Source organism: Opisthocomus hoazin, chromosome 4, assembly GCF_030867145.1.
Source record: "Opisthocomus hoazin isolate bOpiHoa1 chromosome 4, bOpiHoa1.hap1, whole genome shotgun sequence".
NCBI lineage: Eukaryota > Metazoa > Chordata > Aves > Opisthocomiformes > Opisthocomidae > Opisthocomus > Opisthocomus hoazin.
Genome location: NC_134417.1, coordinates 27,937,451 through 27,956,966, shown reverse-complemented (window position 1 = coordinate 27,956,966; position 19,516 = coordinate 27,937,451). Strand labels below are relative to the sequence as shown.

Here is a 19,516-nt window from a genome sequence, read left to right as displayed (position 1 = left end):
TTGCATGTGGGCAGCGTGTAAAATATATTTAATAGCTGACTAGACAATAGAATTAGGCTTCGTCTGACTTGAACGTTGTTAAATGAAAGCAATATGAGTTCTTTGGACAACTGAACTTTTAGGGCTGTAGTTGGAGAAGGCATGGGAAAGAATTGCAGCCACTTTTGGAAATGGAGTGCTCACATCAAGGATAACTGAACTCAGGAAAAATTGTGAAGGTGTAGGAGACCCACTATACCCCACCTGTGATTTAATTACTTACCTGGCAGTAAAAACTACCTGGGAAGCTTCCCGGGGACTGCGGCCCTTCTGTGTTGAAGACCTGAGGAGAGGCAGAGTGACAAAGCCTGTCTGGTATGTAACGAAGATGCACTGTGTGACTACTTTAACAGCAGTAGGCATCGCTAACCCCTGTGTTGTTTTCTCAAATTAACTTCAAAATGAGTCTGCAATTGTTTTTGTATGTCAGCAATGGTTTGTGTACCTTCTTAAGATAAATAGCTTGGATTCAGATATTTCTGTCACCTATGGTTATTTCATTTGGAATATATACATGTATTAATTTGATTTTGAGATCTTAGAGGAAATATATATTATTGCTTAGAATAAAACTTGTATTGTCTGTCAGGAATATGTGCTTGGCTAGGTGCAAGTTACCTGTGCAAAGAGGTATTGCACAAGGCCCCTCTCTTGGCCCTCTGCGTTCTCAGCGGAGGTGCTGGCAATGTAGGTGGCTTCCACCGATCCGTACCCAGACTGGGGTAACAGAATGCTGAAGGCCTGAGGTTGCAAACGAGGTGTAATACTTCTTAGTGAAGAAGGTAAACTTGACAACAGTCTATATCATTTTTCTCCTCAGAAATACCCAAATTGAATCAAAGATTAGCAAAATCCCAGAGGGAGAATGAGTGCCTCCAGGAAAAGGTAAAACACCTGACGCTGGTGGCTGACACGGTTGAGCTGAAAACTCAACAGCTTCAGACTTCGCTTCAGCAAGGGAATGAGCTGCAAAGTAGGTGCCGTGAACTGCAAAAGGAAACATTAGGTAAGAGAACTTTGACATTTGAAGCAGACTTCCAAGTAAAATGAAATGCAAAAAATAAAGTTTTTTTAAAGCACCAGAGTTGTGGCTGTGACTGTGAAAGCGCTCAACAGCTCAACAAGCAGGCCTGAATAACCTGTGGATGTTGTGCAGTCAGAAAACTCTGTGTCATTCTGAAGGATCTGTTACCTCGCTCGGAACATGAGTGAGCTCAGTGGGGGGGGTGGGAAATGGAGGAAGGGAGGAAACCAATGAAGATGGTGGTAATGCACTTACACTGTTACTTGTCAATCTTATGTAAAACACCAGGGACAAGGCTCTGAGATTAAAATGAAAACAAATACCCTCCTGTTGAGTGGAAGGCCAGGCAGGATTTTTGACTATCAGCAACAGAACTGAACAGTAGGTCAGGCTAAGCCGGTCTCTTTTCTCCTAGGTGCATTAAACTTGAGTCTGTCTGATGATTTGCCCTTGGTAGCTTGTCTCAAGACTCTAGAGAGTCCTCTTGAAAACTGTAAGAGCAGTGTCGGCACTTGAAATTATGATTTCTTGTGAGCTTTGTTGAGACAATAACTCATTGCAAAGAGATTATTTACATTAGTATCTCTTGAATTTCTTTTCTCTTTAAAGCAGTATTGCATTCACCGTGCTGGCTCAGAGACATTTGAAGACCTTCAGAATGTATAGAGGTTGTGCTGTTCCAGGCACAGCTTTGAGTCATCAGACTGGCACAGTAATTGCCGTGCTGCCTTATGCACAGTATGTAATGTCAAATTTGAAGCAGTAGCACTCAATGCTAGTCATGATGAAGGAATTCCACTGATCTTTCAATACCAGTGATGATACCAAATGTGAGACTGCAAAGTAGGAGACTGCAGATACCCTCTGAGGAGTTACCAACCCATGTTGCTGAGGGCAGGCTTCGTTTTATCACTGTATAACACTACTGTTAGGAAAGCTCCCGCAGTGATGGGTTTTAATGGTAGAAATGAGCAGATAACTCTACAGCATTTTTAGATAGTGGCTGTATAAGAAATAGACTTAATGTGTCTTCCTCTTTGTGGTATTTGTTCAAAAATCTAACTTTAAATGAATGCAAAAATCAGTTCGGTTTTGCTCTGACAATATTCTTCTGTGGACTGTTCACAGCATCCACTTTTGTCTTTTTTTATTTTGTTCTTGGGTAGCTACTAACTGTTCCAGTATCTCAAAAACTTGCCTGTGACATTTTTCGGTAAGCTTAATGTCTGATGGTAGCTACCTCTTGTTACTGAGTCCTCTGTTCAAACTCTGGCAGGCAAGGTTTGGGGAGAGGGTTACCATAAAGTGTGTAGCTGTCAGTCATCAGCCCCAGTGTCTCATTCTGAAGACCTGAGGAAATGGAAGGAAATACATCAATTCTATTTAAATTTCCTTTTTCGAGACAATCTCGAACGCACTGTTGGACAGTGTGAAAATTTGTACCTTTTTGTTTGGCTTGTATGTAAAGTCACTAGGAGAGATTTTTTAGAAGACATGAAATAAAATGTACATAAATGGTACCTGCTGTGTTGATGTTTCACAAGAAAACTAAACAAGCAATATTATATATGTGTTACATATGTATTAGGTATTATATATCTGAGACAAGTGCCTGGGTAAAAAATAATAATAAAAAAGCCGAAATCCCGAATAAGCTTAAGATAACGTTGCTAGAAGAGACAAAACTGAAGGAATTAACTAGTTGCACTGGTTAACTAAATCACATTGGTTGTCCCAAGAGCAGGAGGTCACCTGTGACTCCCCATGTTTTACTTGCAACTTGTTTGGGAAAGATGCTGAAAATACACTCATGTCTTTTGAGGAGACAAGTGTGTTTCTCCTCAGTTAAGAGATTTGTATTTTATCCAAATAGTCTGTGTACACATATAACTACCAGGTTTGACTATTATAATACCATAGTCCGAAATTTGGAAATTACATCCTTTGGAATGTTCTGTGCGTTTTGTTTCTTAACGTTCACTTTCTGTCTTTAGTTATGCTGAAGTAACCCTAGGGATTGAGCTGAGAGGCTCTCACCGTGCTAGAAGTCGCCCAGGCAGGTGGTGTCACTCCAAAGATGACAGCAGAGGTGACTGGCTCAGAACCAGATCCTGCGATAGAACCCGCAGCAGTGATTTACTGCGGTAGATGAAGCTTTCCTTTCTCTGCTAGTAGAGTGGTACCTATGGACAGAAAGTCTGTCTGGTCTTTGGCGTGGGCTTGTGCCGTGCGGAGCAGGTGCCTGAACGTGCATTCGTACAGCGATTGGTAGGTTCTAGCAGTGCTGATGATTGCGGTGATTTGTAGCTCACTTTGAGGGTGACTGGCACAAATACTCTGCTCAGAATCCACACACCGATTTTTTGGTATGTGCGTGTTAGGTGCTTATGTGGTGTCATGTTTTGGTCACGCTGTTGCATTCTGTAAGAATACTAATTAAAATGTAAGAAATTCTTACAGCTTTATTTAAGAATACTAATTAAGAAGCCTAATACTTGGCTTTGTTCAGTGCGCAGTATAATTGGAAAACTTGTGTCTACTTTCTCTTTAGAGATATTTTACCCTCTGTCTTCGTATAAATATACAGAGGGTAGTGATAAGTCATAAGCAGTTAGATCCTCTATTATTTACCTTTCTCTAGAAATCCGAGTTTCTGCAGTTTTCAAAAATGGGTCTGCTACCTGGCTGCCTTGAGGAAAACATAATTACATTTGACAGGCATTTTTTAGGTGGAAAAATTGATCAAAATAAAACACGCTCAGAGCAAAAATAGCTCCTTCTCAAGTATACTTTGACATTTCATTTGTGTTGAAAAGTGTTTTAATTATGTTGTACAAAATAAAAAAAACTCGTGAGTGGCAGAAGTGAAGTTGTCTGCCGGCGTGCAGACTGTTGTAGTTCCTGCCTTGGTGTAAGCACCAGGAACCATCCTTCGTACAATTGCCAGAACAGTAGATTTTACTTTTCATAAGGTACCGTGTTTGGTGTAACTCCGATAATTTTGTACACTACTAAGTTAAATTTTTCTGGGTGAGTGGCAGTATGTGGGCATGTGAACCTGTCTGTGAATTCAGTGGTGGTTCACACGCATTCCTGGGAGCTGGGCGTTGGCGCTCGCTGCTGTTGTCAAAAGGTGAAAGTCCATTTAATTCGCTATCCTGTCCTCACTCCTGAAAAGCACGGTGTGGTTCAAAGGAAGGAGTGGGAACTCTAGAATAGCAGTTACAGGATAATGTATCTTCCCCATGTGTCTTGTCTTGACCTAAGAGGTCCTTGAGCCTAAGAAGACAATTTTTAAGCATTGAACTATGTGGTTTAATATCGTTACGTAAGGTATTGGTGTCATTACATTTATACTGGTATGAAAACTGCCCTTAGTTGGAGTTCCCTTTTCAGTTTGGTAAAGCTGTTTACTTCAGAGGTTCCTGTAAACGGTGAGTTCATCGTTTGTTCACGTGCATTGTACACTTTCTTTTCCAGTTTTCCCTACCTTTAATTCCATGGAGAATTGCCTTGTTCTTTGAAGACCAGAGAAAGATGCTTGCAGTTTGTTTGGGGTGTTTTTTAAGATGGATTTTTAAGAGGACAGTTGTGATTCAGCTCTTGCCCGTTTTGCTGCTCTTGGAATTCAGTGTTAATAGGAACAACTATAGAGATCTGGTTTTCACGAGAGAAAAACCTTGGGATTTATTGAACTAAATTGCCATTTTTCACTTTGATGTGACGTAACTGAAAGGGAAGGTCTGACTCTTGAAAGAAGCCTAAAATGTGAGAATATTCTGAAAAAAATTTTACCTATGCTCACATCTTTATTAATTTTTTTCCACTGCTAGCATTCATAGGAGACCTAGGCAAGAGCTGCCGTCTAGGTTTTTGTCTTCTTTCTGTCCACTTCAGAGGCCTGTTTTGGAAGCTGTTTATGTTTATGAAGAGATTTGGAATTTTACAGTGCTTTACAGAGCTACTCCTTCCCTCAAGAAGTCTGTGAAGTGCACTGCCGCATTATCCTGCCTGCTCACTCACCCTTTTTAAATATGTTTCCACAGAAGAGGGATTTAAAAAAAAAAAAAGGAAAAGAAAAAGGCAGCGTATGCAGTGGGTTTGCGGAAAGTTATCAGGGAGGTTCGTGTGCCTGCGTGGAGTCGCAGGCATCTTGGCGGTGTGGGACTCGAGCAGAAGGGTCACTGTGACCGTGGCACGTCGTGCTGGGCTGTTTGACTCACTATTTACTTATTTTGCACATGTGGGGTTTCTTTTTTAAACTGCGCATAATAAAAACTTGAAATAGTGAACATTTTGTGAAGAAAGCACAACTAAAACATTGTCTATGGAATTCATACAGAATATTAGCACTCTGCGAAATCTTAATGAACAGCTAAAGTATCAGCTGAGCAGGTTGATGGTTGACATGAGGCGTTTTAAAATTTATTTATATGAATAAAAAATGTAGCAGTTACCTCATAATAAATCAATTAGTCAGAAGCAGTGAAATGTTTGATGTGGATATCCAGAAGGCAATTTCAAGGCAGCAAGAGTGCTAGCTCAGGCATTTTTATTCTGCCCTTCCTGAGTGGACCAGTAAAACACAAATCCATACGCGTTTGAAGAGGCCTGTCTGTATGGAGCGTGTTGCTGGGTTGGGGTGATAAAACCAGCTAACACACTGGTGATAAAATGTTCTCTGTGAAATACAGAAGATGATTTTCTTCATGAAACAAGCATCAAATATTCTATGAGTTTGGCGTTTTATTAAGATAAATTAGTGGGAACAAACAATGCTTTTTTTATTTGATTGCTTCACTTGATCTGAGTGAAAATCAGTTCCAGTTAGTGGATTCACACCACGTAAAGTCAGTGTAGGAAATGAGCCAGATCTAGACTGTCCGTGGTTTGGAGGGATTGGGGGTTTTTGTGTTAGTTTGCTTTTTTGTTCTCACAGACTACTTTGAAGCTAATATACCTCTCTGGTACTGAAATAGTTCAGTGCCCCAGGAAATAAAACCTACCAGGATTTGTGACTGACATGCTCTGAAAGGGTTTTTACTTTCTGCAACCAATATTTTGAAGATTCTTGTTTTGTGTATTTATCATACAATTGTAAATTGTTGAATGTTTCATGTGATAGCAGTCATTTGCAAGAGCTGAAACTAAGCATGAGTTTATACTATTGTTCCTTCGTTCTTGTGCTTCTCATGACTTTTGGGAAATTTTGTTTGCGAGTTACATTGTGCCAGAGAGGTGAATTTGATTGCTGGGCTCATACCACTTTTCAGACTCACAATGCATCATCCAGTTGGCTATACACGACAGGTCTTGAAAAATGCTCAGGGCAGGCTAAGATCTGGTGAATAATTGTCTAATCAAATAGACTTGCAAAAAAAAAAGAAATCAATAATGCCTTGTGATGGTGCCTTTTGTCTGTATTGTTAGGGTCAGGAGCGGCAGAGGAGTGGCAGTAGCATGTGCTCCTAAAAGAGAGGAGCTGATATCTGTGCTTTTTTTTATTACCAGCCAAATTCTTTCCTCGACTTAGTCACAGATATAGAATAATCTTTCTTCACAAAGTCACTGCAGTTTTTCTTTAGCCCATTTGTAGTTACAGGTTTACCTCCGTATGGGATTAAATTACTGGCTATGCATGTGAAATCTGCCTTTTAAATCTTTTGATGCTACTGCTTTTTAGGCTACTTAAGTTGCTAAATGTAACCTTAGCAGTGGTCTGCTGACATAGTAAGACTAATGAGAGATGATTGAAAAATGCAGGCAGCTGTAGGAGTAGCTGGGTAGTTTGAGTGGGGAATGTTCGCACTCTTCAAGGGAAGAAGGAGCAGTATTTTCGTCTGCATGAAGTGTCTTTAATGACGCTTTAAAGACTGCTTTGAAGAGCTTTGAAAATCCAAAGAGAGAATAGTTTCCTGTAGTTTTAGGTAGGCTGCAGTTCAAATATCCACTATTCATACCACAAGTACTGTTGAAATTTTTTTTTTTTATTAATTCCAGCTGCGGTACTAAGAATTTGAAGAGTGAGAGCTGGGGAATGTGGTGTTGGTGTTTGAACAGAATGTGACAAATGGGTTAGACGAAGCAATTGCTCATTAGTGCTTTTCAGCAGTCTCTTGAAGTGGAAGAGGAAACAGATGAATACGACAGAAAGAACAGCATCCTAGTTCTCTTCAGCTAGGTGTTGGGATAATGCTGTGCTGGAGTGTGATTTAGTTACAGAAGGGCCCCACTTTGCTTCTTGAGGAAAAGCAGGAGTCCATGTTAAAGGAAGTAGAGTTGTTGTATTTTGTTTCAGCTGTTGGGCCTGAACATGGGGTCGGGGAATCTGTCTCCAAGGAAAATTAAGGTCAGAAGCTCCATTTTCTCACCTTCAGTTTTCCCAGCCCATAGGCAAGTGACAGTATTTCAAATCAATTTTAATACGTAGGAGAAGCGTGTGTAGGAACAACTCTGACATAGCCCAGTTAGCCTGGGTTCAAAAGGCAGGACCGTATGCAGAGAACTCAGGCTTAAGGACCAAATCCTTGGAGGCCGAAGCGTGAGCCCTGGCCGTGGCTGAGCAAATGCCGCGTCAACAGTCGCTCTGGCTGCAGAAGTGCTGGTAACGTGCCACTTGTGCACTCGGGGAGCCGCCTTCGCTGAGACAGTGTTGTCTCTCTAATTAAGCACTGCGTAAGGTCTTGGAAAAGATTGCATGGTTTATGCAGCTGCTGGCTTATTCTTTCGAGGGCACTGAGGGCGTTGTAGATTTGTACCGCTCAAAAGTTAATTTAGAAATAATAAATTAGAAAATAATTTAGAATTCTAATTATTAGAATAATTTAGAAAAGAATTCTCTTGCTTTCTCTGTGCTTGTTTTATATATGAGAACGAAAGTGCTAACATACTAGTTCGGACCAGAGGTCCAGACTGCTCAGTCCTGGCAGTGGTCAGCAACATATGCTGGGGGAGATAAGGAACAGGCACTCCTTTTTCTGGCACATCCTCCCAGTTCCTGGCAGCTTTTAGTGGTTTAGAGGCTTCCTGGTGGCACTGGTCCGGTCTCCAGAAAGGATGTAAATCTATAGGGCTGGAGTCTGTCCCTGGGCTCTTTCCAGGCTTGTGCTTGTGAGTCATAAATAAAAAGAAGTACTTTCTTGTGTATACAAAAAAAATAGTTTATCTCAGAGAACATAGCATATGTAATATTGTAAATAAATAGTTCTGTCCTGTGCATGCAAGGACTTTGAGTATTTAGTTCACTTCTTTGGTCTCCTGAGAAACGTAGTGTGAGGCAAATTATTCCTAGTGTGACAGACATGTATGTATGTCACATTTCTCACAGCTTCTCTACTGTGCTTTTTAAATAAATGTGCTTAAAAATGTCTATGCTGAGTGTGCATCCTAATATGGTCTAGCATTAATGTTCTAAGACAATTTAAATGTTTTTACCCCTTTGACAGCTCATCAGCCAGAATTCAGGGCCTGGTAGGTTGCTCCCTGCAGGGAGTAGTTCTTTAATAGGTGTTAAAGAATACCTACAACCTCCTGTTTTCCAGAGTACCAGAGAAATTAAGCAGCAGGAGCTGGGTTCTGTCTGTCTGGCCAGGGATCTGTGCAGCTCTCTCACTTTCTGTCTCCTGACTGGCTTCCAGGTTCAAGCTACTAGTGTTTTCCCGATCCCTATTTCTCTCTGCCTGTCCCTGCGATGTGGCGGGGCTTCTTTTGCCCTGCTCCCCTTCTGCCCCGGTTCCCTTACGGCAGTATCGTGGCTCCTGCCTTGGAGTTTCTGGTCCAGCAGTCCCTTCCGTGCCCAAAAGAGCTTAACTGCTGCTCGCTGTTCTCCGACTGAAGGACATTTCTCACACCCACCAGCCCCGGGCAGTTCCCTTCCAGCCAGCGTGACAAACATTATCTTGATCTGAGGTAACACGTGGAGTGTCTCGCAGGGTACTTGTGTTCACCTATATATGGACAAAGTCTCTGAAAAGGATTGGTCCTAAAATGGGATTAACTGGACAGAGCAAACTGTATCATGGCAGGAGCCCGGGCTGGTCCAGGTTGGCTGAGAGGGGACCCACCAGCGATCCAGGAGTGCTGGGGACAGGGGAGAGCAAGGTGGTGGATCCAGCAGCTCCTGGGCAGTGGCGGGTGCCGAGGCAGGGGACACCGACCACAGCTTTGGAGCCTGGGAGCTCCGGGAAGGACCTTGGGAAAAGCTTCTTCAGCAGAGCGGGTGCGGCGCAGGTAGGGACTGCCTGGAGGGGTGGGGATCTCCAGCCTTGGGGTTCTGCAAGGCTCAGCAGAATAAAATCACAGATAACCTGGTCTGCCTGTGCCCGCAGTACTGCACTGGGCAGAGGGGTGAGCTGGGCAACACCCGGAGGACCCTTCCCACAAGCCTCTTGGAGGCTCTGCACCGCCAAATAACGATGAGGATTTCATAGAGCTTGATAAAAAATATTTTAATCTGTGATTCTTCCACAAGTAATTGTCTGCTGCTGGCAGGCATGCACTGAGACTGGATGTTTCTAGCTGGCGGGACTGGAGGGCAGCACGTGCAGCCTACGCAGCCTTGCTGCTTCTCGGTGAGAGCGTGAACGGGACTGCCCCAGCAGCTCTTTCTCATCAGTGACTGGTATAATGAGTCAGAGCTTGTCCTGATTAAACTATTAAACTATCTGCCAGTTGTTCCCCAAACCATGCTGAACTAAAGGGAAAATGAAACTGCTCTCTCCCTGTGGCGTTTTCGGTGTGTTGTAGTGTAGTGATGTGGTGAGAAGTAGCAAGTCCGCTGGTTTGCAGTACCCAGCCAGGCAGTGAGAAATGGACTGCGGTTCTGACATGGGAAGCAGGTCAACTTTGTAGGCGTGCATTTATTCCTGCGTGAACACGGTCATTTTAGACCAGAGACGTTGTGAAACAGAACAGATTCATACCGTGACTGGCGCTGACCTACGCGGAGCTGCGCTGTTGAGTTTCTGCCCACCAGCAGCTGAGCTGCTGAAGCGAAAGGGTCTCTAGTAATGACTGCGGTCGGCGTGTCTCCCATGGCAATATCACAGAATCCCAGCATGGTCGGGGTTGGCAGGGCCCTTTGTGGGTCATCCAGCCCAACCCCCTGCCGAAGCAGGGTCACCCAGAGCAGGCTGCACAGCACCGCGTCCAGGCGGGGCTGGAATATCTCCAGAGAAGGAGACTCCACAACCTCCCTGGGCAGCCTGTTCCAGGGCTCTGTCACCCTCAGAGGGAAGAAGTTCTTCCTCATGTTCAGCTGGAGCTTCCTCTGCTTCAGTTTGTGCCCATTGCCCCTTGTCCTGTCGCTGGGCACCACTGGAAAGAGTCTGGCCCTGTCCTCCTGACACCCACCCTGCAGATATTTAGAGGCATTTCTAAGGTCCCCTCTCAGCCTTCTCTTCTCCAGGCTGAACAAGCCCAGCTCCCTCAGCCGAGGAGAGATGCTCCAGTCCCCTCACCATCCTTGTAGCCCTAATATGTATTTGAGCTGTGCGTATTAACCTCGCCAGAAAGTCTTCACTGCTGGCAAATAGTCTGCCGTTTCTTACACGCCCTTCTCTGGGCAGACTCCGTGCTCGGTGTCTTGCAGGCGCTGTGGGCCACATCTGTGGGAATTCGCCCAAAGAAGAGGAAACAGTCGCCAGCTTTGGTTCTTTTTCTTTGGTTCTTCACATTTTTTCTTTTTGCATGTTCTGTGCTGTGGCCCCTTGATCTCTGTCCTTATCACAACAGAGTCTCGCTTTATGGGGAGTGTGATACTGCTCAAACGCCAAAGGCAGCGGAGATGGGCCCACCCTTGCCCACCGTTTGTCCTTCTTGGAAGGCAGGGCTGACCGCGTGTGCTGCCCGAAAGGCTATGGCTGACCATGGCAAGATCCACTGCGTATCACAAAGATAAGCAAAATTAAACGTGAATGATACTGAGATGGATTTGGACTGACGGTTCTTAAAATGAGGTACTGCTTAAAGCTTTGGAATGAGTATCAGCATGACAAAGTGTGAATGCTTTTTGTTGGTTTTGCACATTTTGCAATAAGCTTTGTTTTCATTACTGGAGAACACTTTTACGTAAGCACTTGAATGTGTTCTTCTGTATTCAGCAAGTTTTCACCATAAGTTTCCATTTGTATTACCATTCTCCTTATTAGTTCCCTCATTTTTAGCATGTTTTTCAAACTTGATTGAAATCTGTATCACACAGTCTCTGGGGGTGTGGGTCTGATCCCCCAGACTTGCTGCTCACCAGCTCCCGTTGACTCTGGTGGGAACTCTCTCTCGAGAAGACTTGCAGAAACCAGCCGTATAATTGAATCCAGCTACTCCCTCATGAAAAACTCCTGTCCAATGCTCAGTCATTGTGAAAACTTCTCCAAACAAACTGAGTTAAAGGAGAAACAGAGCTGAAAGGGACCACCCAAAGTACTAGAACCGAAACAAGCATTATCCCTCCCCTTTTCCTTTATTCCAGAACTTGTGTCCATACTCCCATATCTAGGAAGAGCAAAAAAGCCTACAGTTATTAATAATTACCAGAGACCTTCTACAATAACAATTTTTTAAAAATTGTCATAAAGGGAGGTTTGTTAAAATCTTCTCTGTAGCAGCCATCCCTGTGCGAAGAACAGCAAAGGGCTCCCCTTTTTGTGGCGTTGATCTTCAGCAATTTGGTCTTAATCTCGTTTAACAAAGCAGTCGCGTTGCCGCAGAACTTGCTGTTGTCAGTTTGGGATTGTTCCCACATGTTCTGCCTAACATCTGCTTGGGGTGTGAAGCCAACATTTCCCCTTTTGCTGCAGGCATTCAGAGCCGTTGACTTCGTGAGGCTCTGTCAGGATGAATGACAGGAAATTAAAGTGGAATTATTTAGCTTTGGAGAAGTGTACAGAACAATACGTTACTGAAGAACGCCCAGTTGAAGAAACTGAAGTAAACGAAAGTAACTGCGGGTGGTCTAATCTGCCCACCATGTGCTTGGCTACGACTTCCCCTTAGCAGAGAAGGCGACGATGCCAGCTCTGAGCAGCAAATGTCGCCGCTCAGTCCGGTGTCTGCGTCCAGATTTCTGGCGCGGATAACAGACCCTGGATAACACGGTGACTGCGTGGCTCTGGTTGCGATGGGAGTTTGTCAGAGAAGTTCTTCGAACAGCTGAGAGGAAGTTTTGGCAAGAACACCGTCGCACAAACACAATATTTAAACAGTCATAAGTTGTCTGTGATATATCTCCATGGGTTCTGTTCAACAGCCAGCATGGATGCTCAGGGGCGCTTCCTGAGGGAAGTGTGGTTGGCCTTCCAGGCACAAAACTGAAACGGGGAGGGTACTGAAAGCTTCTAAACCACTGGGTCCCGGTGGCTTTGACAAGCAGCTAGGCTACTCTCACCATTTATTGGCGTCATGCACTCCCTTCGTTAAGGTTTGGGCGTTGCAGAAAATAGCTCTGTGGGAGAGCTTCATACCACCTTCCATCGATCTGAGGAGCACAGTCGAACCAAATCACATGAGAACTTGGTATCTCAGGAAGAATGGCAAGGGGTGCAGTCATGAAGAGCTGGGAATGTCCCCTAGTCCGAGTAGGAAAAGAGAAGGTACCAGTCTCCATCTCTTTTTCTTTTTTTTTTTTTTTTTTCTCTAGGAGTCAAGGTCATCAGTCTTCAATCCTTCCAAGTCCTTGGTCATACCCAGCTTAGAAGGGACACTGTGAGGAATACTGAGAAACTGTGGAGTCTTTGCTTTTTCGGGAAAATTCCTTTCTACTGCCTGCCAAGCTGCTCATTGCTTATCTCGCAAGAAAACGTACAGTCGTCATGGGTTAAGGAGGGGTGGGGAAAGCAGATGAAAAAAGGTTGAAGCAAGTTTTAGCTGAATAGTTTGCAGCAAAGTTGTGGGTGCTGTTAAATAGCATTACTGCTGCTGAGCACAGTCGGGAGGGAGGTGATGTTTGGAGCAGGGCTTCTTCAGAGCTGGCTGGCTTCTTCAGCTCAAGCCCCTCCTAGCTCAGCTGTTCTGCGCTGCGCTCTGTTGTACGGTGGGAGCGTAAGCTGTGTCTGTGGCCAGGACCAGGGTTTCTGACAGCGTTGGTGTGGTCTTCTTGAGAGGTCTTGGCTCTGGCCCAGCTGCCTGCATGCCTATATGAGTAGAGCCGCCCCGTTCTCCTCGCTGTCTCTGAACAGAACCTGCTCTTCGCCGCTGGGGAAATGGGGCAGGGACTGCTCTGCGGAGGTAATAAATGCCGCTTGGCACGGAGCGCGAAGGAAGTTTAACTTAACTTTTGCCAGACCGTAGCTTGATTTATGTGCAAGGCTTAATTTAACTGTTGCCAGACCTTTTCACTTTCCCCTTCTTTTCAGTGTTGTCATGGGAAAACAGCTCTCACCACAAAGCTAGGAGTAGCTTCTTCCTATGTGGGGAAGAGGGGCAGTTTCTGTGGATTTCTGGGACTTCTTTTGTCTAAATGCCAGCGTACGGTTCTGTCGGGGAGAACTGGAGTTGCTCCTTTTGATTCTTGAAGTTTCTGAAAGTCTGATCTAGATGAGAAGTTTTCGCTACTAACTGAATATAGATAGCAGTTGTTTAGTTAGTTAGTAGTAGGTATCAGTAAATACAGGTGAATTATTATCTATAGCTATGATGTCCTTCTCCTTTTAATATATGCAGTTTCCAGAATGACCAGAACATCAACTGTGTGTGCTTGTATTTGTAGTTCATCTTGTTTTGAAGTTCTGTGGACTACTTCTCTCTCAAAAAAATTAAAATACAGTGTGATGGTATTCAGTGTAAAACAATTTCTGGAATATACCGGAGCATTAGTTTACCGATCTAGCTACGTGTATTTAGCTTTTGCATTAATTCATTCCTATCTTCAAAGACAGAATTTTACCTGGTGAAGGCTTAGTACAAATAACCTCTCATTTATATATTTTATGAATTGGGGAAAAGAAGTTCTGAATTGTATGTAGTGTGACAGACACCTGAAAGTAACTAATAACTGGCAGAAGTGCTGGGTCCTTGGGTGTGCCTCGCTGGGTGCGGGAGACCTCCCGCACCCGTTGGGTGCCAGCGGCTGGGTGCTTCTGAGAGCTCCATGAGGAGTGCCGAGGAGATGGGCAGGCAGTGCTTCACCTGGGAATGTACCTGTCCAAATCTTCTCAGACAGCTCGTGCGAACAACAGATGCCAGAAATTACTGGAAAGTCAAGAACATAAATAACTTTGGTGTTTCTAAGGAGCTCTAACTTCTGGATACGTTTTTACCTCCTGTGTGATTCTGCGCAAGGTGTTTTGTGAATATCTGTGATGTGTAACGTATGAGAGGCCAGCAAATATTCACTCCATTCAATCGTTGGGAACTTTTCACATTAGTCAAAAAGACATTGCAACAGAATATGTGTAGAAGCAGTCTTAAGCTGTGAATTCCATTTTTTTGTAACGATAAGGGGTTTTAGTGTTGCAATACTGTTGTATCAATTCCTTTAAACAAATGTATCACTAAGTTTCAAAACGTTTATATTTCATAACTTTCTTCTCTTTCTACTCCATTTATTGCTGACAAGCCCTGGGGAGTGGGAAACGCGCATGAATATTCTTGGGTTTTTGTATTATGCAAATACCGTCAGGTGTGGCAAGGCTCGTGACTCTCTGCTGATCCCCCTCGCTGAGCAAACGAGAATGCTGACTGCAGGTTCCCCAGCTTCGCAGCACTCATTCTACAACTTGGCGCTAAAATAGTTTGTATGAAAATCTGTTTTATACAGAGAGAAACATGAGATATTTTTGTATTTTTTTTAAAAAGTTTCAGCCTGGAACTATGAGGCCTACTGTCTGCTTTCTTCCCGTGCTGCATCCTCAGGTGGAGGCACAAGTGCTCGGGAGAAGAGCCGCGGCAGAGCGAGGGGCGAAAGGGCTCCCGGGCATCTCCAGCGCTCCCGGTCCGAGCCTGCACACAGGCAGCCCAAGAGGGCACAGTCATTACTGTGGCTCCCTCTTCCCCACCTCCCTTAGCAGCACTTGCTGAAAAAATGCTATTACAGAATCGTAAAATCATTTTAGAGGTGATGCCACTGTGCTGCTGCTGCAGGAAGTTTTGTTTTCTAAGTGTCTTTTTTGTAAGAGTCTTCTGAGAAATGATCTTCGTGTCATTTGTGTATTCACGTCTTGAGCAGCATTGGTGAGCAGCGTTTGGGGGCTTGTGTTCTGCTGGAGACCGCAGAAGCACTGGCACATCCACAGCGTTGGCAGAAATGCACGGCAGCTTGTGCTTGTCTCTGGCTTTGCTGATTCTGAATTATTTTTTGAGAATATCCATCTGTTACCCAATGATAGGCAAAGTTTTTAAACAGGGACTAAAAATCCCATACTCTTTAGGGGAAAAGCAACTGGAGCAAATAAACAGATTCAAAACCTGCTCGGAGTTTGCATTTTCAAAATGAAGTGAATTTTCGTGTACGTTTGGCTGCTCCGTTCACTGCTGTCTTCTTTCGCCATGGTGGTGACTTCTTTGTAAAGCATCACCTGCCATACTTTGGGGTGAGAGAGCCAGATAATTTGGCTGATCAATACTTGATATTGTTGGAGACGTGGAAAGCAACATGAGAAAATAGACTGCTTCAGATGTAATAGTCCCTGAAAAGGAAAACAAGAGTACAGAACGGAGACGATGAAGCAGAGTCTTTGAAGGGAAAAAAGAAAAAGAACAACCCTGCTCTCCAGGCTGGAGGGGGTTTGCTGTGCTTCCCACCATGGCCCTGGCCCTGCTGCGAGGGGCTGCCACTCCCGTTGGAAAGCGTTTCAGCCTGAGTCTTTCTCTGAGAGTTCACCGGTATTTCCAGGTGAGATAGATTACTTGCATAATCTCAGGAATACCTTTTGGGTTTTTTTAAGAACAACATATCATTAGGGACTCAGCAGGTCGAGGGAGGTTCTCCTCCCCCTCTACTCTGCCCTGGAGAGGCCCCATCTGGAGTACCGTGTCCAGTTCTGGGCTCCCCAGTTCAAGAAAGATGAGGAGCTACTGGAGAGAGTCCAGCAGAGGGCTACGAGGATGAGGAGGGGACTGGAGCATCTCTCCTACGAGGAAAGGCTGAGGGAGCTGGGCTTGTTCAGCCTGGAGAAGAGAAGGCTGAGAGGGGACCTTCGAAATGCCTCTAAATATCTGCAGGGTGGGGGTCAGGAGGACGGGGCCAGACCCTTTCCAGTGGTGCCCAGCGACAGGACAAGGGGCAATGGGCACAACCTGAAGCAGAGGAAGCTCCAGCTGAACCCGAGGAAGAACTTCTTCCCTCTGAGGGTGACGGAGCCCTGGAACAGGCTGCCCAGGGAGGTTGTGGAGTCTCCTTCTCTGGAGATATTCCAGCCCCGCCTGGACGCGGTGCTGTGCAGCCTGCTGTGGGTGACCCTGCTTCGGCAGGGGGTTGGGCTGGGTGACCCACAGAGGTCCCTTCCAGCCTCGAACATTCTGTGATTCTGTGATTCCTGGATTTCCAGATCCGAGACAGGAAGGCTTCCATGTGAGTTGCCGTTTGCCAGCAGCTCGCCACATGCACAGCAGTGAGTGCGATCGGTAACTCCTGCCTGCTGGAGAACGGGCGGATTGACTCCAGGAGGATCTAGGATCCCCAGCTCCATTCGCTTCTTCAGTTAGGGCTTGGAATGAGCAGCGCTTTGTGTGAATCCATTCTTGTTTATTAAAAGGCTTTTTTTCTGGAATATCTACTGATGCTCTTCTATTTGCTCATTTAATTACGCAGACACTGACTGATGGTAATCAGAGGAGAAGCTGTTTCAAGGTGAAAAGATCAGTGACCTGGCAACATCTCTGAACAATTCCAGAAAGGAATGTAGCAGGACAGCGTGAATATTTTTGTCTGAAATGTAGAAACACAGTGGCAACGATACGTTATACAAAAATGTCTCTTGTCTGTGGTATAGAAGTTTCTCCTATAACTTCTGACTTTTGCAAGGGCTTGGTCAAGCCTGAAGAAATTTTAACTTTCTCTTTAAAAATCTCTCTGTGAATGCTGGTAGTTTGGCAGCGTACCTGACACGCAGGGCGTACTTCACCCTTTGTAATTCCCTCCCGGATTTTGTTTTAGTGTGAGATAATGGACAGCTTTCCTTTTCCTGTTACTGACGATATGGGGCTCTCTGGTGTAGGAGGATTTAGCAAGATAAGGTGTGATGTGGGGGATCGCTGGCAGGAAATCCCACGCTGGGATTATCCATCGTCGTGAGAGTTGCCAGAAATTACCGCAGTGGGCACGGAGGCCTAGTTACAGAAATTCAGTGAGTTCTGATGTCACAAATGATAAATTTTGGATCAGGAATCGCACTTAGGTTTGACTGCTTGGAGGGTATTTCAGAGAGCTTTGGAGGCAGAGGGGCTCTCTTTGTAGCCCCTCACCTTCAGAGAGGTGGCCAGCTCAGCTAGATGGCTGCTGCGTTTTGAGGGAAGATCTTGGTTTTTCTTCCACCTCTAGATTTGTTGTTCTATCATACTTTTTTCCGTGTAGTTTATCATGCTGCCTTTTTTGTAGAGAGAACATTGGTTTCAGGTCATTCTTAACGTTTTCTTGAAAGCCAGCTCCCCTTGTCCATGAGCGTATTTAGATATGCTCATTAAGATGAGAATCCGTTAAAGGTATGTGCCGTTACGTCAGTTTGTAGGGCTTCAAATCTTGAAGTTATGACTATGCTTAGGATTTAAAAAAAAAAGGGTAATATTATGCCACACAAAACTAGATGAGATCTCTTTGATATGTAACTGCTTAAGGTTACAAAGTTTGAATTCTTTGATATTATATTCTTTGAGACAAAATGGTCTAATATATGTCACTAAGGGATTTTAAGTAAGCCTTTATAATCAGTTTGCGCCTGCAAGCAAGGAAGCAGATTTAGTTGCAAACGGCAAGAGCGTTTGTCCTGTTCTCACCAGCCTGGATGTTTGGGTAGCATGTGGGTGTAACCTGTGTGTACAGTGCCTGTGCCGCGAGGGCGGGCTGGCGGCCGTCTGTCCTGCGGAGCCCTGTTTGGCGAGACCTGCCTTACTCACAGGGCTGAAAGCGGACAAACCCCAAGCGTTCCTTTATCTGCTGGGAGGAAATCTGTCACTTTTTCATTCACGTGAGCCTGTGCAGAAGGAGTGATATTGAACAGTTCTTTTATCTTCGCTCACCGTTTTCTGTGGAAGTTTTTTTTTCCACTTGGCCAAAATAAAAGGGGTAATTAAACTGATTGTACTGATGAAAAGAACCAGGATATACAGGAAGAAAGGCAATGGCTGATTGCAACTGATAGGTGATGTGTTCTGAGAGATAACATTTAACTGACAGTCTGAAACAAAAATACTTAATGCCATTAAGTCAGTGTCAATAGTTCATATGAAGTAGCATTAGCAGGTGATTTCCAGGTCTGCCTTCCTGCATGCTTTTGCTCTCAACCTTATATACAAACCATATGATTTAAAGCATTTTGTATTTGCATTTAGCTGAATTCGATGTCTCCTGGTACGATAAAAAACCCCTGAAAAACCAAAAACTGGCTTCTTGCTATAAAGCCAGTCTCTGCTAGTGTACAAATAGGATTTGGAAGGCTGTTCTGAGCTGAAGTGTACAGCACTGCAACAGGATTCCAGCCTTTTCAATGAAAATAATTTGTTATTCTTAAGGGAATATAAACAACTGGCTGGTAGGGTTTGAGAAATCAGTTCAAATATTGCCAGTCAGAAGCCGGTACGTTTCACCGATGGCCGTTTGGCGTTCCCCGGGGCAGTGCTGCAATGTGCAGCTTGGCCTGTGCGAGGGGGGAGCGAGGAGCTGCACGTCTGGGATGCGAATAAAGCAATACGTATAGAAACGAATTGTGAAAAAAATATGAAACCCATGTTGTTGTTTTCAGATTTAACAAATCAAGTAGAGACAATTGGACTGAAGCTGCAGAAAGTAACAGCCGAGATGGACCACTACAAAAAGCTTTTAACGTAAGATTTCCATTTGCTTGATTGTCTTGCCGCTGCGCATGGAGCTGTAACAGAACAGTTGTTTTCAGGAGGATGGCTGGTCCCAATGATTTGAAAAGGCTATGATCAGCAGAGAAAATTCTTTATCTTCATATTAAACGGTCTGTATTTCTAAGCACCTGACAGAGCGTGTCTGTCTGGAAGCAGGGCTTGCTTCCTCCGGCTGTGTTTCATGGCACAGCAAAGAGGAGGGTTGGGTCAGCTCCGTCTGACTGCATTGAACGCACAATGTAGGATACTTTTCGTGAAATCGACATAACTTCTGGGCGAAAAATGTATGTGAAAATTTGTACTTCACATTGTATGTTTGGGATGGGGGGAAGGGTGCAGTAAAACTAATCAGAAGCTTCAGTATTTTATCGGTGACTATGATGTGATTTTTTTATTCACGCCCCCCCCCAAAAGTAACTTTGCTGTGACTCTTCCCTGTGCACCAGTATG

At 44.5% G+C, this 19,516-nt stretch overlaps 1 protein-coding gene across 4 annotated transcripts in view; it reads left to right on the top strand.

Annotated features, from left to right (window-relative positions):
• Positions 1-19,516, top strand: part of LEKR1 (leucine, glutamate and lysine rich 1) — a 63,285-nt gene that overhangs the window by 28,783 nt on the left and 14,986 nt on the right. For all 4 annotated transcript variants that reach the window (XM_075418419.1, XM_075418417.1, XM_075418418.1 and 1 more), the window contains exons 5-6: positions 860-1,045; positions 18,955-19,036. In XM_075418419.1, the coding sequence (XP_075274534.1) occupies positions 860-1,045; positions 18,955-19,036 (268 nt within the window). The remainder of the gene's footprint in view (positions 1-859; positions 1,046-18,954; positions 19,037-19,516) is intronic.